The following is a 26,762-nucleotide window of genomic DNA, read 5'->3' as shown; positions in this document are numbered from 1 at the left end:
CCTGCGTTCACGGTTGCGGCCTCGAGAGGGGAGGGTCGCGGGGCAGGAGGAGCTGTGCACCTCAGGCCTCAACTACCCAGTGAATCCTGGGCAGTAGCACCAAGGCCAGCAAGCACGGAGCGCTTCACCGAATTCCTCAGGATTAAAACATGTCTACTTTTTCTCCTTTAGTTTGCAGAAGTCAGAAGGAGGGAAAAGGAAGAGATCAAATTCTCACAAAGGATAACGAAATTTTGTTCTCATTCTGAGGAACTTGTACTTACCAGCTTGTTCCTACAGCCAAGTCATTCCCTTTTGTTTTTAGTGCTTAATTTGCCGAGTTACAAAAAGGTTATGTCAAGGCTTGAAATAATGGAATTCTTTCCCAACAATATTGGAAGTGTCCTAAAAAGCTAGGAGCTGAACATTCTGTTCACTTGACTCCAGGATAACCAAACTCACTTAAGGAATGTGCCAAATGTATCATAAATAATCCAGGACCTGGAACCCATCAGTCAATGTGGCAGAATTTCAGAAAAACACACTGGTATTTTTTGAATCTTGAAAAGAAAAAGGCAATTGTTAGTAGATAACTCTACCAGTAGATGGGAAGCAGAACTTGGTAAACAACGTTTTATCACATTCAAGTACGCACTTCCAGGTGATCATGGAAATTAAAACCTTTTAAAGATAATGTCTGCTGCAACTATTTCAGTGTAATTATCCACTTGAGCCAAAACAAGAAAAGAAAAGACAAAAGGACACAGAGTGAACAGACCATAACTTTATTGGAGATTTACTTGGCTACAATTATTACAAAAAAACGACTAAAGGTAATTGTGACCCATAAGGTGCAGACTGCAAATTTCTGCAGCATGATTACTGGATGAATGAATTACATCATGTTCCTTAGAAACAGCTGCAGCATGTGATGGTAAATCTTTTACTGTCAATCAAATTATGAGTGTTAGTTTTACTTGATTTTAGTCATTTTTCCTTCACTCTATTTACAGCAGAAAAGCCAGGAATTTTACTTCCTGTTCACCTTTGCATTTTTGCTATATAACCTGCTGCTGCAGTGAATTCTGAGTGCATCTATAAAATTTAAATTGTGGTTGATGTCCAAATAAAAATGGACTAGAGAAAGAAAAACAATGATTAAAATATATTTACAAGTTAGTTTCAAAAGATCATTTTCACTGCTAGTGGAAAATACAATAGTCGCAATGCAAATTCCCTAGATATTGCTGCCGGCGTCTCCAACGACTTTTAAAATCATTTCAATATTCTTGGTCTTAAACATATCTTAGAAACTTTTCATGTACAATATAAAATAAAGAAATTTATTTGGAAATAATTAAGTTCCTGAAACATAATCAGTGGTTGAAAAAATATACCTATTTAAATGTAATTAAAATAACCATATAGGTAATAAACAAGACATGAGTCTCTCTTCCGAAGCTAACACAAACTGGTTCAGGGCTCTAACAGAATCTCAGATGCAGTTTAAATGAAGATATCAAGGTCTCAGTTTGGTGGCTTAAACTTTGTGTAAAAGGATTAGATACCCTAACAGAGCAAGATAGAGAGTTTTAAATCAACTGAGCCTTTAAGGCTGAACTGTGGTAGGTCTGGACTTCGATCAGTCGCCACACTCTGCAGTCACCGTCTGATGTCAGGTAATGACTAAAAGAGCCGACTGCAGGGTGAATAATTGTATTTACAAACTGAACCAACAGAACCAAAGGAGCCTCAAGTCTCTTGCTATTTAGGCAGGGTAATTTGAATCTTTCTGAGGGCAAGCTACTTTTAAGAAAGTAAAAATATTAGTATTTTAAGAGATAATTACAGGAGTGTTAGAGGTCATTCTAAATTTAATCACTTCACATAACGTAAAAGAAAAGAGAAAAAATGTAACAAACATCTTTAAAACATAATTAAGAGTTCAGTTAACAAATCTTTGTCATACTTTCACAAACAGTAAAAATGCCACAGACAAAAATGACCTATTGAAGTTGTGCAAGTATATGACACGTTGCAGGCATTATAATTATCTTTTTCAAATTCGGTAAATCAAAACAGCAGCGAGGCCAAACCACATTTTTTCCTCTCAATTAAGCATATTTTCCTTGAAATGAGGTAAAGCATGGTACCAAGTGCAATGCTTATCTGTGCTACATGAACAGAAGGGGGGGAGCTATTACAAAACGCAGCATAGTCAGGACTGCTGAAAGGATATTATAAAAGGAATTAAACACATTTACAATGAAGGTTCATGCCAACTAACCTCCACACAGTCACCGTGAGGAATTTCTGCAGCTGCTTCCTCAAGACGCGCCTGGCCAGCGCTCCCCGCAGCGCGGTCCCACCTCCCACCACGGCGCACCCGATCTCGCTCGGTCTCACATTGCAGTCACAGGAATAGAAAGGTGACAGACAGGGTGGTAAAGTGGGGCAACGTAGAGTGATTTTTTTTTTTCCCTCAATTAATGGATGCGAAACATTTCGGTAAGCTAAACCGGGGAAAAGTTTACAGCATTAAAAATCAGCAGCACAAAAGCGTTCATAACCATTTCGTATGTCTAACTCATAGTTTTTCAACTCAGTAACCAGGGGATCCTAGATTGCTTCAAAGTGTGAATCACAAATGAAAATCAGCTCTTGTCCTCCAACGGAAAACTAAAGTAAAATAAAATAGCTGAAGTTTGCTGTGGATAAAACGTTTTGAATGGTAGCAGGAAATTTGAACCCCTGAGACTATGACCTAATCATATCCAAGTCCGAACTTTTTAGTATTAACAAAAAATACTCTTCTTAAGGTTACAAAATATATTGAGGCATTTTTCTCCCAACGGGAACTGTAACTGTGAAACAATCTGATTTTGGTGCCAGGAGGCCAGAGAAACCCTTAACACCGGGACTAGCGCATCAGCCGCAACGCAAGGGCCCCAAGCTCCTGGCATCAGGTAGTTTATAAATCATCAAGAGACTTGTGATACGACTTTATCGCAAGTCACCCTCACAAGCAAAATTCATATCCAGCCTTACTTGTTAACTGTACACATTTACAGTTATATAATTCAAGAATTGCTTGGTTTTAAATTGCCAGGAGATCTTCTATTGAGGTTTCTTAAAAAAATCAAATAGAAATCTAAGGTTCCAAATCAGAATGAAATATTTTAAAAACAAGTCCTCCCAAATTAATTTGCTCTAAAAGTCATTTAAGAATTTAGATCCCCATTTAAGTTTAAGATTGGAGACAATCAATCACATTGGAGAAGCTTAGCATCCCCTACGCTCCGGTCTGCTTAGAAAGCGGAGCTGACAGTTTCTGTGTGCACACACGCAGAGGTGCTTCTCTGGGGTGGGTGGTGCAGACAAAGCTACAAGTACAGTATTCGACCGCAATTTAAAACATAAATGCAGCATTACATGAAACATCACGTTCAGAATGATGTGCTGGAAAATATTAGACACCTCTGCTCAGCTTTCTTAAATTTCAAGCATAATTAACGGGGCAAATTGCAGCAAATCTCTACTGGTATGTTGGTGTGAGTGCAGGACTGACCCACAGCTTTTAAAAAGGTAAATTAAGAGGTATTATAGTTACAGTGCAAAAAAAAAAAATTAAAATTTCAAGCATAATACATAAACATAGCACCAAACAGGGGAAAAAAATGCATGCAAAAGAAAAGAAGAACTGAGGTATTTAAGTGAAGAGTGCCTACAAGTCTAATCAAAGAAACTTAGGCAAATGCCTAAAAATGTCTTTTTTTCTTCCTTTTCCAAAGATGGAAACAATGAGCTAGTTTATCTAAATTAATGGCCTAAATCACAGACGTATCAAAATTACGGCAGTTTATCGCAAACGTTTAACTTTCATGGCATTAACAGCACAGCTTTGGTAGGTGAAACACGCATGCAACATTGTGAAAAGTTCAGTAAGAAACGTATGTGAGAAGTAAGGGTAAGGTGCTCTGTTTTGCTTTTTTAAATAAGTAACCAATCCATTATAAAATCTGCAGCATATTTTAGGTATGATATGTCTAAAGTTTATTTTGTTAGAGCAACAGCCTACAGGGCAAAATTATTTGCCACAATTTCCCTCAGAGGAACTACCTAGCAGGAGGTTTTTAGTAAAATTGGGTATTTAGGCCAAAGATTATTTTTACTATGGTTATTTTAAAAAATCCATAGACTACAGATACTGGTTTTTAAAATGTCTTCAGTACACATATGACAGAAATTCTAATTTAATCCCGTAATACGTTAAGTTACAACTTTACCAGTGAGTTTGAAGTATCACGCTGTCTCAAGGTCTAATGCGTAACAACAAAATGAAGGGAATGTAAAACAGTTTGTTCCAAAGAGATCAGAAGTGAAAGAATATTCATGAGGGTTTTAAGGCAAGAACCTTTTTTTATGCAAGACTATAAGGCATGAGAAAACTAAAATGTGATCTGCCAACATGCCAGCCAATGTTGATTCAAAACCTGTCCCTTACCATCATGTGCAGGCGCGACCGGGGAGCATCACCTTACACGACACAATGTGGAAAGACAGACAAAACTGGCACACTTCTCCTCTCGCAAACCGCATCACTCTGCAGGCTCGTCAACGACGCAGGCCCCGCGATGGCACGCCACCTGACAGATGCCGAGAGGACGCTACAGAACTCCAGGGGCTGTCTGAGGTTTAAGCTCCTTGGCCTCCTAACACTAAGCAAAGCCGACAGAAATTAAACTAAAACAACAAAACAAAACAAAAGCTGTCAATAATTATTTTGAACACTTGCTAAATGTCGTCATTAAAGCACTCTTGTGATTTAAACAAAGCAGAAGTGAGGAAAGAAGACAAGATTGTGTTTGCGCAAAAAACTAAAACTACAATTAGTTCCAAGATTTTTATACATACGTTAAATGTTTTATTCTGTAATCTATCTTGTTACCAAACAAACTTTAAATTCTGCCTTCAATTCATTCCACTCACTACCAGTTTTTAATCATCCTTTTCAACTTAAATATTTTCCACCTTAATTCTGCTTTTTTTTTCAAATGTTAAAAAGGGGTTTCAGCTGTTGGGAACCTGAGGTTGATTAGCTTTGAGGCTTCTTAGGGCTCTTCGTGCTGCTGCAGATTTGGCAATCCTGTAACTTCGGCCAACGCCTTTGAATTTCCCCTTTCCTACTACTTCCACGGTGACTCTGACCTTGCCATCGTAAGTTCTCTCAGCCGGGCTGTAAAAAGGCCAAACAGCTTGAATTAGAAGTCAGAAGTATTTATTATGACTGTCAATCAGCACGGAGCAGGCGCCCGCGGCCCGAGAGGCCCACGCACAGGCTGAGCGCACGGAGGAAGCGTGCACCGCGGCTGGCTGCACACCACCGACAGACGGGGCTGCCGCTCCTCCCCTAATGCGGCACTGCTTTACAAAAACAAAGAGACGTCAATCAGACTACAGATGGCAACGGTACAGAAGCATGTCCCAGGATAAAAACTTTCAAAATCATTAATTTATGGCATCTTCGAGAACTTTCCACCTTGTTTTTCAGTACATTCATTTTTTTTCCATGCAGTTTTTGCTCACCTAAATTTGGCGGTTTCTGGTTCCATTTCAAGCAATTCTCGCACAGGGGAACGGGGCACATTTGCAGAAAATTTTTCTGTAATCAAAATGAAAGAATAATGGGAATAATATCCTTAAAGTTGTTTTTCATTTTGATGTTGCTTCTCTCGAAGGGGGGCCTGCAGTACCTATTAGCGGCCGCATCATAGGATAGTACACCTGCCAAACCATCTCCAGTGACATCCCACTATCCATGTAAATGGCGCCAGCCAGCGACTCAAAGATGTCCCCCATGGCTTTCGGGACTTCGATATCCTCTTCTTTCTCTTCATCCTCCTCGGATCTCCTAAGCTATTACGGAGAGAAAAGTGACTGGTCAGCAACAAGGCCATTTTTAAAGGCAGCCCAGAGAGATGGGCTTCTTCTCTTGTACATGACTGTGACCACAAATTTAACAAGAGTAACAATATCAAACATTTATGGCATGCCTACCACACTGTAATTGGTTCTTCACGAATCTCATCTTATCTTAAAAAGGTTTTCACACTTAAGGAAAAAAAGAAAGAAAAAAGGCCCCCTCCCAATTTAGTATTCTATAGTCATCAAAGGGAAAAAGATCACTTGCAAAGAAAAACAAACACAACTGTAACTCACACTGGAAATAGTCAATAAATTTATGAAAAAACTTTTCAAATTCACTCATGATCCAAGAACTGCACATTAAAACCATTCCACCCCCTAGCGGCTTGGCAGGCAGTGCGCGGAATGCTAATGAGTGCAGCGTGGGCAAGCATGGACACTGCCTTGAGGAGCATGAACTGCTGCCCCTGCAGCAGGGAAATTCTATTTGGAAGAAACTTTCCTCCAAGCTCCCCTTGTATTAAACCACTTAATAAATGTTCCCAATAGAGCACCTGACACACTGGTAGGTACTCAAATTAACAGAATAAAAACTTACATATGTATCAAATGCCTTTTAAATGTTCGTAACTCTTTGATGTGGCAATTCCATCCCTAGGAATTTATCTTAAGGAGGTAACTGGATATTCAAGTATATTTACCACATCCATATTTATTAAAAACTCTAACTAAAAATTCCTTGGCTATCCAGCCACAAAGGACTGTTTAAATACATTCATCACAGGACCGTTTATATACATTACATTACATGTATATATATAAACGTATAGATTTATACACACATATATTCACTAGCAAGCAGCTACTGAAAGTCATAATCACAATTAATAATTACTATGGAAAGTCATCCGTAATATAATAAGTGAAAAGAACAGAGTATGGTACACTGTGCGTAATATAATTCCACTTTATGTTTATGCCTTATATACATTAGCAATAGAACAGTGCAAATATTAATTTTGGTTATTTCTGAAGTATATTTATATAACTTTAATCTTCCTTTTGCTTATTTGTATATTCTAATATACACACAAATTACTTGTAAAAGAGAAAAAGAAGAGGGGGAGTAATTTCTAAATAGGTTGTTCAGCCAAAGTTCTATGTAATAGACTTATAATGCCGACTCCTGGAAAAACAAGACACTTACTGTTGCAAATGAGAATTTTAAAACTTATCAAGTTTAATTCTCTCCTTTTACAAATGAGGAAACTGAGGCCCAGAGAGGTGGAGAGACTTTCTTAAGATCATACAGTAAGTTAGAGAAGCCAGACCATGGCATTCGAAATCAGTTTTTATAACTTCTATATGTATGTTTATATAAACAATGGGAAGGAAAAGAATGAACAAAAACTAACAAAACCAGCGTGTCCAACTGTCATCAAAAGAGAACTTTAGTTTTAGCTAATTCCTCAAATTCTAGCTTAAATATTCCTACAGAATGAGACTAGAAATAATACTGAATACATACGAGATGGCTCTAATTCCTGGTCTCACTGCAAGCCATGCTCCAAAGCAGACCACGAATCGTGGAAGAGTGTGCAAGGGTGAAGGGGAGAGTCATAGCGCTGCCCGCTGATTTTCCTTCAACACATCCTCCACCCTGCCCTGGGGCCACACCTCAAAAGCCTGACTCTTCATTTCTCTCACGGAAAGCCAAGAAAAGGCTCTTCTCCCTAACAACGGTTTGTGCGATTAAAAACCCTGAAGGTACAAATTAAAGAAAGAATAATTAAAATGGCTACCAGAGTTATGAATGAATTCCCTGACTTCGCATAAGAAATCCACAAAAAGAAGATAAACAAAGGAATGAGAATGAGAAGAGTAAGAAATGAGAGTGCTCTCCTGGGTACCCAGGTATGTGGAGGGATGTTAGCAAAGGATTAGAGGAGATTGGAAAGATCTCAACAAAATCCTTTCCTACAAAACTTCAAAATAGTTCACAAACACATCAGAATTAGCTCCATCACCAAAGAACCTTTGGCTGAACTTACAGTAGAAGCCTCAAAGTTTCAGCGCTTAAAAATTTAGAAGTCTGGTTTTTAAGTGAGATTTTCCCATTTCAAGTAGAAGCAGAATATAAATTTGTGATGCTTACCTGAGACATGGGCACATATTTCTGATCTGTTTTAAACACAAAGAAAGACAGAATCAACCCTCAGCCATGCAGGGCTTTCTCGGGGGGGGGGGGGGGGGTGCACCTCTCTGGCGTGCCCACATCCAGGAAGTCCAAATCGAGGACTGGGAACGGTGAGATGGCTGAAAGCCCGTGGCTCCTCCTCATCACCAGGATGACCACAGTGCGAGCAGTCAAGTGTAAAAGGCCTGCCTGAAGACTGCGATCCAGTCAACCTCCCAGAGAAGGCAGAGCATGCTGGGGACCACAGGCCTGGCCTTCGGCTGGCTCCTCAGACAGCTATGTTGAGAACCCTGGTCAGAAGGCTTATTTTAAACACCAAATGCAACATATTTTAAAAAGGCACTAACCTCTGAATCCATTCCCTGCATCTCGTTCTTCTCAAGCTGAAACTGCACAAAATCATCGATGACGTGGAAGAGCTCAGGAGAAACTGCCTTAAAGTACTTGTGGTAGTCATACTTCACAGCCAGCGACGCGAAGATGGTGTTGTTGACCAGCGCAGAGCGCAGGTCAGTCAGGACCCCTGGGGAATGCTGCCGTGGGTCTTCGTAAAGGTGCTTGGTTATGAGGTAGTCCAAAATTGCATCTCCCAGGAACTCCAAGCGCTGGTAACAATCTGAGGGAAGACCCAAAGTGGAGCCGTAAGCTCCGGCAAAAACACCTGACACGATCTCCAAATAACAATTTGTACAAAGGACTGATCCTCGGGTCCATTTAAAAGCCTTCTCCCACGGCTCACTTTCACACGTACACGTCAGCGACAAAAGTATCTGACACATCACACTGAAGCCTCTGGAAATTAAATTCTAATGGCAAAGTAAGCACATTTTCTTATACACAAATTGGGGTCATAAAATCTTCAAGTGGCCAAGAGACGAATGCTTGTTAAGGGAAAAGCACTGCTCAAGTGATACCATTATCACTGAAGACTCTCCCTCTGGCCCTGTGCTGGCCCGGCAGGTGCTGGGGCATCGCTCCAGATCCTCCATCACACATCAGCCCCGGGCAGAGGCAGGCCCTGCACACACAGCTGCCAGGCGCCCCACGCTCTGCTGCCACCGCTGCGCACGGCCTGCTCACGCTCTGGATGTGCGTGGGTGACAGCAGGCCTCACCACTCCTGGGCTGTACGTGTTACACAAGATGCAGTTAGTACAAGTAGACCCTCTTCTCAACTTGAATTAAAAATGCTGAGTCTGACACAAACCAGAAGACTGAGAAAGGAGAGTCGTGGAGGTAAGCAAAGATCTTAGGCAAAAATGGTCCATGCCAAACTGTGAAAAGTTATCAGTGCTGATCAGCACCTCCATTTCCCCAGAGAGACTGAAAAGAAGCCATTCAACTGAGGAACCTTTGGCAGGAACAGATAAAGTGACCGGGCTCAGGGCACCCGATGAGTTCAAAGGCAGGGCTGAGACAGACTAGAACCCAGGCCTCCTTCCAGTCGAGTGTGGTAGAAAACCAGGCCTCCGTGCTTCCCCACAAAGAAAAACAGGTTTTAGTTTCACCAGAGTCTTTCTAGCCCAGAGTCAGATAATTTTTCACTTTTGGTTTTACATTTGTCTGATCATCTTTTCGTACATTGTTTTCCTTACACGAACCTTATACTTGGCCTTGGCATTCTGGATTCAAGCACTTACTGCTCTGACACAGAAAAAAACATACAGACTTTAGCTGTGTTTCACAACGTGAAGCTGATTTTGGTTTTAGGTCCCTATTCTCCCTTCTAGTCTAATGGACTGGGAGTCTGGTGAAGTAAAGGAGGGAAAAAGCATGGAGCAAAGCAGATGCAGCAGAGTCAGAGCAAGGGCAGCCAGGCCTTCCTGTGAAATGGTTTCTTTCAATCTATTCATCTTTAGATTTAAAAAGACCTAAGAGCAGGGCCTTTTTGTTCAGGAAGAACAATAAAAAGATGTGAAAATACACCCACAATGTATGAATAAATTATCAAGAATCAAAAGCAGCAGTGACCAGGCATCAGAAAGACATTGCAGCGGGATAAAACGGCAACACACCAACACACTAACACACTACGGCTCCAGCCTAACTGTGTTGCATATAAAGAGACAGATACATGAGCAGGTAGGACAGCTTGGCTCCCAGAAAGACGAGGAAAACAAAGGTTTCTTTCACCTTCTTCTAACCACCCCCCAAGCATGTTAAGCACTCAGTCTGTACATGCACAGACCGGTCTCCGTACAAGGCCCAAAGCTTTCTGCTAACACCAGGTCTCATTTCAGAGCAGTGAAGCTTGGTCTGGGGCTCCTTACCAGTAATGGTGTTGTAGTGGTAGGAGGCATGTGTAAAAGCCTGCAGAAGGTAAGCCTTATTCTTGAATCTGTAGTTGATTTTCTTTTCAAAATTTTCAAAACCTGATATGAGGTGGTTCAGTGTTCTGTCTGCATCTGGGTGATCAAACATGCACCTCGGGGGGATCTTCAAACACCCGTACTCCAGGTCCTTCCACGCAGCAGAGCGGGAGCCAGCTCCAGGGGCGGCAGCCCTGCTCCCTGAAAGGCTCCTTTGTTGGCTGGTGAGATGCTCCCCGCTTGGGCACACGGCCTTCTCCCGACCAGCCCTCTCAATCGCCGGGAGCACCCGCAGCCCCAGCGAGCAGAGGAAGAGCTGCGCCGCCCGCTCACCGCAGCTGGTCAAGTAGCAGCCCAGCAGGGCCTCCACGCAGTCGGCGATGCTCTTGTCGGCGATGCACTGCTCAGTGTGCAGGTCGTAAGAAATGGACTGCTTCCCTGTGTCGACACCACAGTTCTCTTCTGATGGATTCCAGAACCCCACCACAAAGTCATCCTCTTCAACAGCTTTGCTAGGATCCAGATAGCACATTGCATCCCAAGAGCTATAGTCAAAGTCCTCAAAATCCGATGAAAATGGCATACTACCTAAGGAGGATTTTTTGGGCATTTTCCATTCATATGCAGAATCAGTGGTTGAAAAAGGAGAAAGAGAAATTTTCTTTACAAAAGCTCCTGATCCCATTAACATGTTGTCTATGAACTTGATATGCTCCTGATCATACTCCAGGAAATCGTCCTCATAGTCGGCGTCCTCCTTGGGAGCCCTCCACATCAGGTCCTCCTCCTCTTCTTCCTCTTCCTCAAAGTCATCGTCCAGTTTGCCATTAGCCAACATGCAGTCTTTTGTCTGGAAAAGAGGGAATGGGGAAGGAGGGGAGACATAGCTGCTGTTTTTAAAAGGGTTTGAGACTCAATAAAAGCCAGGGTTATGGATAATTTCAAATGACAACCACAAATACTAAAAGGCAACTTTAAAATCATGGCCATTTGTTTTCAATTAACATAAAATAAGTTATTTAATCATATAAACAAAGTAAAACATGTTCTTTGAATGTTCATTTTCTAAGTTATAAAATGACCTTTATCCAGTATGAAGCTTTAAGTTAAGGATTTTATACATGGATATAAAGTTTAAAATTAATGTCCACAAGGCAAAACTTCAGCTAAGAATTCTAACTCTGGCAGGATACACAATGAAAGCACTCATGTGCCGATCACAGAGATCTTCAATTGTACTGACGAAGTTTTGAAATGTTTTTAAAAGATTTTCAAATTAGTAAAATTAAATTCCATCTGTAGAAAAAGCATTATTATTGCAATTAAGTAAGAGTATAATATCAAACAGATAAAGTTATTTTCTTTGTAACATTCAAAATGTACAAAAGGGTTTTACCATAAAGTTTTTGTCCCTATTTCCACTTCAAATCAAAGCACATTTGCTACAACGTAAAACTAAATTGCTTTGCTTGGAAACTAAAAGTGATCACTGAACTGAGCTATGAATTTGAGAAATTATGCTTTTCCCTTCCACTGAGCTATAGTAATCATGGTAACGGATTATAGTATAACTGACAAAAATAGAAGAAAATTTAGACTAACATGAAACACAACAATCCAATTTCTGTCAGAAGATCTTCGCTAATTCCAATTTCTTTGGCAAAAGCTTATTTGTGAATGACAACCTTAATAATGGGCCAGGACTCAGTAACGATAGAACTTTTTTGCAATGCTAGAAAAATGCTAAGTTTCTGTTGTGCTATAAAAAAAAAAGTAAACAAGACTTTACTTAGGGGGAAAGGTGGGAAGGTGTGCTTCAATTTCGATAGTGACAATTCTGCAGAGTATTCTGACAAAAAGGTTTCCAAATTCTTTGTCGAGCATTTTTTAGATACTGCAAATATTCTCGCTTTAAGCCAGACTCAAGAGAGATACAAACAGTGTATTTGCTTGAAAAGAAGTGCAGCGAACCAAACCATTTATATACCACTATTTATCTTTACGTTGCTTTTAATTAAAAAAAGCTTATAAAACATTTTCAAGAATAAGGAAGACCACCAAAAGAAACTACAACGGTAGACCTCTAGGAACTATGTCCTAATAAAAACCCTATACTTTCCTAAGGTGAAAGGAGATGTTTTTGGCTATTACTTGGTCCTTAAGAAAAAAAGACCAAATTTCAATGAAAAAAAAAAAAAAAAGACTGAATATTTTTAATTAAAAAAAAATTCTTAAGTAATGCTACCATAGGCAAAATGCAAAAAAAGGACTGGGTTTTATCAACAAAGAAGCTGTGTGATCTTGGGCAAAGTTCTTTTAATGCCTCTGGGTTTCGGTTTCTTTATCTGCAAAACAGTGGGATTCTACCTCACTAAATGGTTTCCAAGAGCACTTCAAACTCTTAAAAAAACACGTCAGGATAAAACCCTTTTCTCTTACAGTTCAAGTTAACTTTCTACCTGAGTTACCACTACCTTAAACCTACTTGCTGAGGAGTAAGGCAATTAGAAGAGGAATGGGTCAAGCACATGTGTTCCAATATCATGTAATGGTCTATGTCAAGAAGTATAAATTATTAAATGAAAATATGAAGACTATTTTAATGTATTCTAAGAACCAAAGTGCCAAGTCTTTTGAAATGTTAAGGAAAATAAAATAAGAACTTTGTGCTGTATCTTAAAAAGTTTTTTTAATTAAAAGGACATGCTAACGTCACCTTTATGCTAAATTTTTTAAAGCATCAATGACAATATGAAACAGTATTTATTTACAAGGCAAGATAATTGTTACCAAAATGTTTTTTGTAGAAATGTAATGTTTTCTCTAAACTTCTCAAAATCTGTACATTTTCCTCTATTTCTAAATTAATAAGCAATGTAATTTTACTAACCCAATTTGCATTGAAATAGTCTCTTAATGCTTTTCCAGATAAGTTCAATTTCTATAAAAAGCCAAATACTGCATGAGTTAAAAATACACTCAATGAATAGGAAAGAATCAAAACAGTCGCAGTTGCACGCTACCTGGAAATACTTACAACAGATCATCTAAGATACACATATCAGAAAGAAGAAAAAAAAAAAACCAACCCATATTTAAAAACACAGCCTATGAGAGAAACGGTATTCTCACTGTTGGCTTTAAGTAAGAATGAAGTCACAATGAGCCAGTTTATTATTAATGCAAAATGAGCGTCTGAAAAGTGAAACTGCCTGAGAGATGGCCTCCCGGCCAACCACGCGGACAGACCGCTCTCCCAGCTCTAGGGCTCCGAAGCCCTCTGAGGTGCCCTCTGGTGGCCTTAGGGACAAGACAAAATGAAGGAGCGGTTGCTAACATTTGGAGACTTCCTTTAAGTCACTGGCAAGATTTAAACTATTTCCAGAAATCTACGACCTTTTTGTATTTTTTTTTGTTAAGGTCACAAGAGGAGAAATAGTTCTGAGAAAACCCTGAGCTGCAAAAGCAAGATTTCACTGAAGTTAATTATTTCACAGACAGACTGGAGCTCATAAGTCACTGAAAAGTCATTCCACTGAACACAGCTAAGGATCTATGATAAATTGTCATACGTAACAGCCAAGTGAAATATTATGGGGTTTTGCTTTTTTTTTTTTTTTTTGAGTTATAATATCAGATACTCCTTTGCCTATGGAAAAGATAATAGAAATTGCCCTTTATCAAAATGACAATACTGCTCTAAATTCAATGAAAAGACAGTGTTTATTAATTTAATACATCAAATTTCTACTCTATTATAAACACACTCGGGAAAAGAAACAAAAAATTAACAGAACAGAATCCCTCCCGTCACCAAAAGACAATCTTTCCAGTTACCAAAAACTTACCATTTCATCTTTTTCCCATTTATCTGTGTTACTTTTGTCTTGATTTACGACATAGCCAGGAGGAAGCCAATTCACAGGGGGATCAAATATTGACACCACCATGCGGCTGGGCAACCCCTTCTTTTTTCCAAGCCGATACAGATTACAGTTGCTGACCTTCGGCATAAAAAACGTGTAAGACACATCCGTAAGTGACCACTGCTGAAATCTGTACGGCATTAACATATTTTAGCTAAACAGTCTTCATATTCTATATCTGGTCATCAATTCTACAGATTATATAGTTTTTCTACCTGTTCATGACAGGAAATATTAAATTCTCATGTAATCTGATATATAAAATGCAAACTGCTAATTGGGACTATCAAAACAGAAAAGAAGCCACATCAGCCCAGCATTAACAACATCCTCAAAAACATAAAAGGAGAAAATACCACACACTCCAGCTACAAATCGAGAAGTGGCACTGAACAGAGCTAAAATAACTTTATATTCCTAGCGCCTAAGCCATAAATACTATTTCAACCGCAGTGCTTTCTCAGATATTATTCCTTTGTTTTGGATGGCATCTCAAGGTATTTTGTTCAATGATTTAAAAATAGGGCAAAAGGTAATAAAGAACAATCCCATGTGTATTTACATCAATAAAACAGCTTTACCGTCTGCCCTCTGGTCTGTTTTTCCTAAGGTCTCCACCGCCTCCATTTACTCGAATCATTGTATTTCTATCTAGTTCTTACTTGGAAACCAAGGTCTAGAACTGTCAATCTCATTTTCATCTTCTATGAGTTCCTTTTTATTCAAGCACTTCATGAGCCCTTCTTCCATGTAGCCCACCACCACCGAGCAAGCACCCACGTGGAGAGGCAGCAGTCAGGCGGCAAGCCAGAGGAGCAGCCCCTGGAGACCGCATGCTGGGGGGATGCACCCACACTGCTCAACATGCGCCCAGGTGCTTTCCCACGCCGCCTACATAGCTTACAAAACTGCTTGTTTCCTCTTCCACACCATGAGAACACACCACCACACATGCCAACAAGAGTTTAGATAAAGTGCAACGGGAACTTGACAGGGATGGAAATCACATTCAGAGTCAACAGAAATGGTCAGCAGGAGGGAAAAGGGAGAAAGAGCTAAGGACTTGTGAGGCACAACGTGGGACAGGCAGGACTCGGTACCTAGAAAAGGGGCAGGAGAAGGAGCAAGGGCCGGGTGCGCGTGGGTCCACAGCGGGCGCAGCCCGGGAGGACAGGCCGAGGAGGTGGGCGCGCTGCAAGGGCCTTCAGCACCGGGCGGACGGGGTGCTGATGGTTTCCGCAGCAAGTAAGGACTCCACGCTTTCTGAGCAGATGCACGGACGAACTTTCAGAAAAGAAAATAACTTCCTTCTTACCTAAGAGTATGCTATTACTTTATACTCATTCTTAACCTCTGATACTTGCTTCCGCCGAACCACCCCTGGGAAATCTCACTTGTTCTCAGAGCTTCAATTTCCACTCTTAGACTACTCCCCTAAACTGAGTCTAAGTCCTAAATTCTTAATTATCTGAACACATCCCTGAACATTCCACTTCCTATTCCATGAGGTCTAAAAACCCTCACCCTAACTCCGAGTCCTGCGTATCTGCCCATCTCGGCCCCAGCCCCTGCCCACGCCCCAGCTTCTATGGCAACAGGGCGAGCGGGAGGGGCACGGACCAGCCGCAGCCACAGTCCTGGCCTGTCCCCGACTGGCAGACGACCACGCAAGGCAGTTAAACTCTCCAGGCAGGTGTCTTCTTGTGTGCACAGTGGAGACGTGTCGTCTACCCCTCAGGGGCTCGGCGAAAAGATCAGATGAGAGAGGGTCTGTGGAATGCTCAGTGTGGTGCCTAGTGTACAGAGACCATCGGAGGAGGTCAGCGGAACAGTCAAAGAGCAAGGTCTCCAAAGCCAGGCTGCCCAGGCTTTGTCGTGTACTTGGACAAGTTAGCCTCTCCTGCCTCAGTATCCCCAGTAACAACATGGGGAGAATAAAATAATTATAAATAAAATAATAAAAGAAGTAATAAAAGTCTCCAGAATTAAATTCGGTAATTAACGTATATGTAAGGTGAGGAAGGTAGAGTCTGGCTGGAGTAAACACTCAGTGTCGGCTATAATTATCATCTCCCCTGAAACATCATGCACCTCAGGGCTCTCCTCACTGCCAGGACTCAGCGCGATCTCATTTTCTGCTTAAGCTTATTAGCCTTCTTCAAAGGCCCAAGCGATCACTCAGCTGGGTTTGGTTTTGTTTGTCAACTCACGCTGCACTCTGCTACCAGAAAGGTCATTTAAAACCACCACTTGATTAAATACTTACAGTCCCGCACACAAAAAGTGCCCTCAACACTCAAGTGCCCACGACATCAAAATACGCGCAAACTCTTCAGCTGAGCGCTGAGGATCCTCCACAGCACAGCTTCAGCCCAACTGCCTTTCTAAGTCTTTTCTCGGGTGTTTCGACACTTGTGACGGCTGCCAGCTCCTCACTGAGTGCTGACACACGGCCATCTGGTCGCTGTTTACACACTGTAAACGCACCTCTTGCATTAACGCCCCCTCCCCAGTCACAGTGCTAGTCCTGCCCCCGAGTGCTTCCTGAGGGCAGCGACGCCGTGTGTCACCTGTCAAGCAGGTACAAGGTGACGCCTTGTGACACTGCTTTTATCGTTGTTCAAACATTGTATCTCCATTACTTTCCCTCCCTGAGTCTGAACTCCACACTGAATTGCAGCGCACCGCCTTCCTTCGGGGGTGGGGGGCGCTGTTCCCCCAGGGCTCCAGCATCGCTCTCCTCACACAGAGGTCACTGGGCTGGGGGAGGGATGACTTCCTGAAACCCCCAAGACAAGCTCCTCCGTGACAGCCCTGCGCCTCATCTGCCCTGGCACGGCTGGCGCACAGCGCCAGCGCCCTCCTCGTCAGCGTCCTGCTAAACTAAGCTACAGCGCGAGCTGCCTCTCTCTTCACAGCCCTTCAGGATCGGGTTGGCACGCACTCACAACTCACTGTACTGGGCTGGATCTCCATCACTCAGCAGGGCACACGCAGCCCTGCCACCGCCCAGACCCGAGTGCGGCAACAGTGACACACAGACTCATGGGGCTCCTGTGGCTGTGCCAGGAGCTCGAGCTGCACGGGTCACGCCACAGGCAATCCCTGTGGGCAACACTTCCCTCTCCTCTGAAGTTATCCAGCACTGCAAACCACTTCTAGGCACACTGAGTAATTCCTCTAACTGCTCAAAATAAAAAAAATGCTTTCTTACCTTTTTGCTTCTCATATATGACAGGCGGCCCTCGTGAGCATCAGGGTAAGTGCAAAACAGATACGTGGTGATGGCATGCTTTAAAAAGGAGTCACCAAGCATTTCAAGCCGCTCCAGGTTAAATCCATCACTAGCATTTGAAAGGGTCAAAGCCTGAAGGATAAGTCCAGGGTTTGGGCCCAGAGTCCTCGAGGAGTACCCAGGAGAAGGGCTCTGCTCAGAATCCGTCCTGTCCGGGAGCGCCTTACCAGCCTCTGCAGTACCGGGCATCGCGGCCATCGCGGGACTTCCATCTGAGGTAGATTTGTTAGCGTTTCCATCAAGGTATCTATTACTCAGTAGAGCACATTCATCGCTGGGCTCGGGCTGGTTCTCATAATTGTATAAATTCTGAATGGGATATGAGGTAGCTGGTTGTACAGGTATTTCCTGCTTGTAGTAATTCAGATGATTTCCTTGGCAAAAGTCTCTGTTAGCTAAATCATAACTGCCATTGGCAAGATTTTTATTGTAAGAAAGACCATTAATTGCTGTAAGATCTGTTGAAACTTCAATATGGAGCTTACCAGGTGACTCACTGAATATCGCTCTGCAGTTCACAGACATTTGGTCATGATTTTCTAGAGAGGAGGCTCTATTAGCACCTTGATGTGCAGCATTTTCAGGGACTACAATTGTGCTATGCTTACAGTAATTATCATTTTCAGCTGAAGAGGAGTTAGCAATTGAGATGAAAGATTTGCTGTCGATAGATTTTTTCCACCCGAAGTCTAAGTTAGGGTATCTGCAAAGACATTTTATAACTTTTCGTCAGATCCTTCAAAGGGGCTAGGCTTGGAGCAAGAGCAATTTGAATAAAAATCAGATTCCTATAAATATATTCTTACTTTAGAAGACAAGTTAAGTTTCCAAGGCAGAAATCAACACTCCTGGAATTCTGCACGATGTAAATTATAACGCGGACATGGGCCACTGCCCCACTGTAATCCCCACCCCAGTGCACGCAGTACAGTGGTTAGATCACAAAGTCCAGGGGCGGCCCATGGGACCTGGAACCCAGGCCAGCCAGCTAACTAGCTGGGTAACTTGGGGCAATTTACTTCACCTCTCTGCACTTAGCCTCCAGGCCTGCAAGAGGAACTGACAATAATTCCTACCTCACAGGACTGTCCTAGTGATTAAATGATCTAACACAGGCTACAGCATTTAAACCAGTGTTTGACACTGTAGTAAGTACTCAGTAAACGTAGTTGTGATTACTACTATTACATTTTCAAGTTCCTCAATCCCTGAACCATCCTGGTCTTGCCAACTGGATAACCAAAATGAGTGATTAAACCAGTAATTTCCCTTAGAATGCAGACACTTTACTAGTATTAAGGAAATAATGAAGACAAAGGACACACTGAGGCAACTGCTCTTTAATATACATTTGATTTTATAAAAGAGGAAGAGTCTTAAAATGTCAGTACAGTAACAAATAACTGTTTTCATTTTCACTTTAACTGCCATCCCTGAAGGAGGAATGATTATTTTTGAATTTAGGCTCTCCTATCCCTCGGTAACTTGCCAAGACCATAAGCCTCAATGACCCAACAACATACCTATTTTCACTTAGGAGTCAAATAATGCATTTATTTCATGTATTAATTACCCACGTTTTCTTTCTAATCTTTAAAAAATTATTTTACATAAAATTAAAATGTAAACTCAGTTCTTCTGCAAATAGGATTCCATGAGCCGTGTTCTTTCTGGCCCACAGCACTGGCGTACCTAAAATCCACGGGAAGTGATCTGACTCCCACGCCAGCGTCGCTGGCCGTCTGGGCTCTTAGCTCCTCTGCGGTCAAAAGGCAGTGAAGGCGATAAAGTATGCTGGGGAGACAAACTGCTTTTCTCCACAGTGATGCTGGGATTGGATGTATAGCACAGAGTTCTGGAACCAGTATCTTTGAGTAAGGAAAAATGTGGATAAATATAAATTGTGGACAGACAAATAGAAAGCAAACACACAAGAGAACAAAGAAACAAAACTTAAGACCAATTTCACTAACAAATAAAGACAAAAATCATAAACACTAGCAAATTCTTATTTGTTAAAATATTTTTTTAAATAATTCTTTAAGGACAATGGGATTTATCCTAGGATTTATAAGCATGATTTCATGATATAGCTACTACCAGAGGACCAAAAGTATACCAAAGTATAAAAGCCAAATCTCTCATATTTGCCAAAAAGGCATTCAAGCGAAAGTCAATAGTTGTATTAATTAAAACAAAACAAAACAAAACAAAACCTAAGGGTTGGGCAAATTCCAAAAATCTCAGAAGTCACTCAATTCACCTGACAATATAAAATTCAAATTAATCCTTCAAAACATTAAGTTATTCCAGTGACAGTGAGCTCACTACCTGCTTATTCTGCAGGCTTTCCCACTTGGCTTTCCTCTTCTCGGCACTGCTTAGAGGAAGAGCTTTCCCCTTCTGATTCAAATGGCGAGGTGTCAAAAGGTTAAGTCTGTAAAAATTTCAAAATAATTTTATCAAACAAACAAAAACAAGTGCATTCTCATACTGCTTCTACAACTTGTGTGCCTACAAACCACCTGAAAAGCTCATTTAAACTGCAGACCCCTGGGCCACACTCTGGGCAATTCTGTGTGCAAAGGACCTCCTGAGTTCAGAGTCTCCAGGTGGGCAGTGGGGACCATGAACCTCCACATCTGCCTACTGACCTCTGGAAATAATGCCTCAAGAAAAATCAAAATATCATTTCTAAAGCTCCTCACCTTGAAGATGTGTGGTCCACATCCAGCAGCGGCTGGTTGAGATTGGTCAGGTCAAGGTTATACTTTGTTTTATAATATTCTGCAAAAGTTTCATACTCAGGGGAAGGAAATTTACTCAGTGGAGTAAGATCTGTGTACACATCAGCTACATAAAATCGATGAGGCTGGTCAAAATTGCGGTATCTAAGAAAAGAAAAACAATCAGTGACTTTTTGGTTGAAATCAACTATTCTCTAAACACAACTGTTTCTAACATGGCAACAAAAATCATGATTTTAAAGTAAGAGTTCAAAAGATTAAAAACAAATAACAGTAATGAAACTTCAATTTTAAAACCATACATTCCAAGTGGACTTAAAACAAGAACTACACTTAAATCAGGTAAAAACTGACTCGCCACCATTTCCCCTACTTTGCTACTGTTCTTGTTCTCAGTATCTTAACTTTGATAACACATGAAAGCTCAATGGCACCTTTAAATATCTCTTAATTTCATCAATATAAATAGTAGAGACAACTTTCAACATGCAAACAACCATTAAATATTTGTATATTACCAATCCCAAACATGTAAGACACGTGCTACATAAAATGTGTTACTGCACCATTGATAATGTTGATAGTTTGCTGTTATCTAACATTTAAAATATGGCTTTGAGGTACAAAAAGAAAAAGAAAAAAAAAAAAAAAGACTGAATTACAACCAGTACTCTAATTCTTTGAAAAGTGCAATATTTAATTTGTGATTAATTTATCGCTCAAAAACTCCATCCCCTAAATTTTTACAAAAAAGAAACAAAGCATTATAATTTACTGTTTTCATTACACTTAATAACACTACTCCTTACAACAGTTTAATAGACTATTACTTATGATCAAATTCTGTAAGACTTTGTGGATTAAAAGGATGGAGGTGTAAAGAGAAAGCCCGTCGACACTACTGTTTATTTTTGGTGAGGAAAATATTCTGGATCCTTATTGTAGTGGTCACTGCATGCCGGTACACACTGGTCAAACCAGAGGAAAGGAAACCACAGGGTTTCTCAGAATACTTCTCTTCTTTGCAATCCTGCTGTCTTGTGGTTAAGGAATCGTATTATCATCTGTGCTAATGCAGCAACACTATTTAGATGGTCTGACATTCACAAAGTAAAATCCCTTCACCAACAGTGTTTTCGGATTTTTTTAAGTAAGTAAACTGGAAAGAACAGGCCCACCATGAAGACATCTCAATTTTCTATTAGTAACATCCCCCGTGTGAACAAGTGAATCTCCTGAACAAAGTATCACCGCCCCTTTGCTTTCCACTTAAAACCTTACCTTGGAATGATAACTGCATCTTGGTAATCTTCTAATTTGAAAACAAAGGGTGTTTCTTTTGAATACTTTGTACTGGGAATGCCTATGCGAGCTTCAGATTTCTCAATATCTTCCATGAATTTAAAGTCAATGTCCAAAGTGCTGGAGTCATTAACTTAGGGAAGAAAAAGACTCTTTAGCTAGTTAAAATATAATGATACAGATAAAATCCTTACTTAAGCTACATATTCATTTTACGTGCCTAATTTAGAATTATCAAAGAGATTTCTGTCGTATCTACAATAAGCACATTGTGAAGTAGAACTTTCATTTTTTTAGCTAGTATACATGAACACTTTAGAATCTGGGTCCTTCTTACCAACATTAAGAGGTAGAACACAGTATGCTGAATCAGCGTCTGTGGGTTTAAATTCTAGTGCAGGTTTTTCAAGCCGAAGAATATGTGAGAATATATACTGGTGAAGTCTTGTAATCAACTCGAGCATTTGCAGGGATAATGTGAAACCAGACTTCTTCAGCTCAATAGATATGGTAACCTCTCCAGAGCGTGTGTACACAGGAAAGTGCGGAATCTTAGCAAGATAAAAAAACAGGCAGCGCAAGGTTAGCAGACGTTTCGGTCCATCATAAACATTACAATTCAGAGGAGGGGTGATGCTTCCTTTCAGGGAAACAGAAGAGTCACCTCAATTTTAAAATTTGGGGGGGGGGAGTTCTTTTTTATTGAAGTACAGTTGCTGTACAATATTTTATAGTTTACAGGCGTACAGTATGATTCACAATGTTTAAAAGTTATGCTCCATTTATAGTTATTGTAAAATATTGGCTATATTCCTCATGTTGTACAATATATCCTTGTAGCTTATTTTATACCTAATAGTTTGTATCTCTTACTCCCCTTAAAATATTAAATATTCTGAGGATAGTTACTTTTAAGTAGCTTTTATTTTAAAGAAAAAAAATAAAGATGGTTTAAATTGAACAGTCACTATGAAATGTCTACCTGAGGTATGGGTTTGGCTGTCAGGATTCCAAAGCATCTTGTGGTATCCTCAGGGGGATAGAGCTTCCGCCTTCTGAAGTTGAGTTCATCAGGTAAAGGGGTCGTTAGAACCATTCCTATCACATACAGGTAACAGGGCTGATCAGGTTTGGGGTAGCTATCCCTCAAACATTCTGGAATCTAGGAGCAAAAAGAAAAATTAAGCATCAAGCTCAAATGTATTAACCTCTTTTCCAGGTGTTGGCAAGAAAATAAACTTATTCCAGGCTTTACTGAAAGCGGATGAGAAAAAAATAAGAAAATACCTAAGGCAGGAGCCCTCCTAATTACTTAACCCCAACAGAGAGTTGGCACTTCTCGCGTCTGGGCTGCAAGATGGTCCCTGTGAGGCTGACTATATAAAATTATATAAAACAATCCAACACTGGAGGGTCTTTTAAAAAAATTCTATTTATGCAATCTTCCTTTTGACTAGAGAACACTGTTTTCTTCCTTGGGTTTCTTAGTCTTTACTCACTGTTAGAACATCAGAAAATAAAGGTAGCCAAATCTTTAAAAGTCTCATATAATCCTGAAACTCAAAGATATAACCTTCATTAACATTGTGATATACCGTATCATGTTCCAGACTTTTTCTGGAATAAATGTATACATTCCAGAATTCATGTATATAAACGTATATGCATACATATTTTTCATTACAAACAGAATCACAAAGCAAAGATTGTGTGATAACCTGATTTTTACCTCCAGTTACTACAATGAGAGTATCTCTCAGGGTCAATACAAATCAGTACCATTTTTAATGACTATTTCCTTAAATGAGCAAACTATGATTTAATTAATCTAAGATTGTTTCTAAGCTTCCGGTATTCATAAAACCGCACCCAACAGTCTTGCCGCTTCTGAGGCTCAAAAACATAAACAACTATGTCTCCACTTACGAGGCACAGAAATGCTGGCTAAGGGATAGTTCTAGTTAACAAAATATCAGGCAACACAGAAATGCACCTGTTAATTAAGCAGGATGCAAGGCAGTACTATCCTTCTCTAAACACTTATTAGTGACAACATCTGTCAGATGAAAACCAGTCCGGTAATCTCCAGGGTAAATGTTAGAGCAGGGAAATTGGATATGAAGGAAACAAGCATCTCAGAACATTGGGTAAAACTTAATTCATGAGTTTTGAAAAACCAACAGGAGTTTGAATCTTGAAAATGTTTAGCTGGGTGTAAACTTTTTTAAAGTCAAAATTCAATAAAACTACAAAAATAAACAAAAGAATTATACATTTAGGCTAAGATGAGTACACAGCAAAATTCTGCTTTTGCTTCTGTTTTTTATAGGTTAAAAATATTACTTAAATTAAATATTTTAAAAATAAGTACTCCAGCCCGATACAACTACAGCTAGAAGTCATGAGTCCCCCCAGGATGTCGCAGACCCCACTAGACCCAATATGATGAAATGACTGATTGTGACTGCTGACAGTCCTCGTGCCCGCACGTGCTGGAGTGGCCCTCACCTTGAACAGGCACTTGCCTATTTGATCATACAAGCGCTCTCAGCCCTGGGTGAAACATAAAGTAGGAATCTTACCGCTAAAGTGAATGAAACAAAGAAAGTCTCTTTAAATGAAATAAACTCATTCTGGATAGAACGTGATAGACGAGTCCAAAAACCCCGAGGAAAAAACCAAAGCAACATCCAAAGTGAAGAGTACACAGTGTACGTGTGAAAATGAAGGGGCTGATCTGAGAGAAGCTGTGGATGGCGGAAATGAGCTGAGGACCACGGGGTGGGAGGAAATACAGGGCTTGGGAAGCCAAGCAAAGACATGTGGACTTGATATAACAAGAAATAAAAGGTCGGAAAGGCTAGATTTTTATTCGGTTCTAACCAATACTAACTGCTTTTGGGTAGCACTGTCTTCGTTTTGTGGAACCTGGTCTTCCTGGAACACTGGTTTCTTCTTCATCATGTAAATCAAGCTCTTCTTCGTATTTAACAGTCTCTTTCCCAACTGGCATCAAATGGTCATCCAGTTCACCTAGGAAATTTAAAGAGAACGCAAATTAACAATCTGAATTTTGTCTAATTAATTAGTGAATAATCCAGAACAATACTATGTTAGGAAGCAACTGGAAAAGTAACGAAAACTAAAACATCTGTGCTTTTGATAATACAAAAATCATCAGACGTGATACTTAAGGCAAAGTCCATTCTGGCATTCATATATCGATCAGAATTACAAAGTCTGTTCTAAGACTCAAAAATAAGAACACCCACAGGGGGAAATAACACATATCATCACTTTACAAATCCCACTGGAAAGTGAGTCTTCCCATTTAAAAAAAGTTTTAGTCTGTACACCAATATAGATTAATTTGAGAGGCCAAAACATTAAAACACAAATGTTCATGACTGTAGTCACTAGAAGACCTGTACATGTTTACATATTTAAAGGGGGTCAGGACAGGGAGCAAGTACACTCAGCTGGTAGCAGCTCAGCTGTGGAAAACAAAGAGCCCCCACATCTTTGTTTTTTCATCAGTTCTTATCTTCAAGTTACGTCGCACTTACATCTACCTTCACCCAAGCACACCAAGAGCAACAAGTCCACAGCCTGAAAAGCCTTAGAGACCCATGAAGTCCTTGATGTGCTTTTGTTTTACAGTGGTTTTAATTTTATTTTCGTTTGCATGTGCTCTTCAAATACTCTTACCAATTTTGTGCAGTTTTTCACAGCAAATGAGAGCTACAACTCTTTCAGCCAGTCGTATACAGCTCATTGGGGGACCCTGGAAGTAACAACAACAAAAGAAAAGTTTCCATTGTGTACGCAGGGAGCTATGTTATCATTAAACCTCTATCCCTTAAAGTTGAATTTTACCAGAACAAAGTTCTTCCTTTTGAAAAATGTCAGCAAGTTTTAAAAAAAAATCATCATCTCCATATCTGAATAGCCATCTTTAAAAATCCTGCCCAGTAAAACTTTAATAAGTTATAATTAAGATTTTACAATTTTGATGAAGTTAAATTTCAGTAAGAATTTAATATATCAGTAGTGAGACCGAGCGTAGCAGTTACACAACAGCAAATTTTTAAGTCAACGACAAAATAACTAGAGCAGCCCAACTCTATTTACTGAATTGTGCATCACTGTGAGCATCTAAGCCACAGCTGAGTGACTCTGTCAGAGACGCGTACCACAGCGAGACTTCAGAGGCCATCTGGGCTAACTCTGAGTCTCTAAGTTACACAGTCCACTGAAGACCTGAACATGTAGTTGACCACGACAGATATTTATAAATCTACTTTTTAAAGTAGATTTAAAGCCAAATTTACCTATAATTTGCATAGCCTTAGAGAAGCTGAAAAAAATCCATTAATGATATACTTCAAAGGCACAATCATTTCTTTTTCTAAACTTACAACAATGGAGGCTCGAAGAGGTGAGTTAATTGGCAGATAAAGGGTTGAATAAAATGTACCATCAGGCAATTCTCGGGTTCTACATTTAGGAGCCAGATGAGTAAATGGATCACTTGGTAATCTAGCACAGTATCTGTGAAGAAAAAGAAATTCTGATGCTGAATCTACAACTGAGAAATAGAAGAAAAAAATCTGTCCTAACATTTATATTCCAAAGTTTGATTTTTACGTCCCTCTTCCCCTCTACTGGACTGCTATTTATATGTGCAGTTTGAGCTTCACTGCTTCAAACTCTCAGTAAGATGAACAGCGTGCTCTAACAGCTCTCTCTGCAATGATGTTCTGTGTCTGCGTTGTCCAGTAGGGCAGCCACTGAGCACCTGAAATGTGGCAAGGGCAGCTAGGGAACTAAATTCTCTATTTCACTTATTTTCATTCAAATTGAAATGTGAATAGAGATAGCCATGCATGTCTAGTGCTAGAACTGGACAGGGCAGAAAGTATTGTTCTGAATCTGTTAAGTTTGTTCCTTAATGATCTTACCTTTGCCAACAACTACTGGGGCCTGTGCAAGGAAGGCACCAGATGCGGGGGCCCAGTATTCGTACAAAGGCGGGCAGCAGAACAAGAATCCCACCCAGCAGCAGCACAAGGAGAGTGCAGCA

At 40.4% G+C, this 26,762-nt stretch overlaps 1 protein-coding gene across 6 annotated transcripts in view; it reads right to left on the bottom strand.

The window, feature by feature from the left end:
• Positions 1–748: 748 nt before the first annotated feature.
• Positions 749–26,762, bottom strand: part of DICER1 (dicer 1, ribonuclease III) — a 68,886-nt gene continuing 42,872 nt past the window's right edge. For 5 of the 6 annotated variants that reach the window (XM_074365076.1, XM_074365077.1, XM_074365075.1 and 2 more), the window contains 16 exons: positions 26,098–26,230; positions 25,388–25,463; positions 24,573–24,712; positions 22,662–22,841; positions 22,017–22,230; positions 21,659–21,812; positions 20,339–20,521; positions 19,962–20,067; positions 19,323–19,498; positions 17,550–18,333; positions 14,258–14,413; positions 10,371–11,259; positions 8,449–8,717; positions 5,733–5,895; positions 5,566–5,641; positions 749–5,215 (listed from right to left, as the gene is read on the bottom strand). In XM_074365076.1, coding sequence (XP_074221177.1) covers positions 5,050–5,215; positions 5,566–5,641; positions 5,733–5,895; positions 8,449–8,717; positions 10,371–11,259; positions 14,258–14,413; positions 17,550–18,333; positions 19,323–19,498; positions 19,962–20,067; positions 20,339–20,521; positions 21,659–21,812; positions 22,017–22,230; positions 22,662–22,841; positions 24,573–24,712; positions 25,388–25,463; positions 26,098–26,230 — 3,865 coding nt within the window. In that variant the 3' untranslated portion in view covers positions 749–5,049. Of the gene's footprint in view, positions 5,216–5,565; positions 5,642–5,732; positions 5,896–7,433; positions 8,378–8,448; positions 8,718–10,370; positions 11,260–14,257; positions 14,414–17,549; positions 18,334–19,322; positions 19,499–19,961; positions 20,068–20,338; positions 20,522–21,658; positions 21,813–22,016; positions 22,231–22,661; positions 22,842–24,572; positions 24,713–25,387; positions 25,464–26,097; positions 26,231–26,762 lie in introns of those variants that run through there. The other variant, XM_074365080.1, reaches the window with a different exon arrangement.

Source organism: Camelus bactrianus, chromosome 6 (assembly GCF_048773025.1).
Source record: "Camelus bactrianus isolate YW-2024 breed Bactrian camel chromosome 6, ASM4877302v1, whole genome shotgun sequence".
Taxonomy (NCBI): Eukaryota; Metazoa; Chordata; class Mammalia; order Artiodactyla; family Camelidae; genus Camelus; species Camelus bactrianus.
The sequence above is the reverse complement of the archived record's forward strand: the minus strand, read 5'-3'. Positions and strand labels throughout refer to the sequence as shown.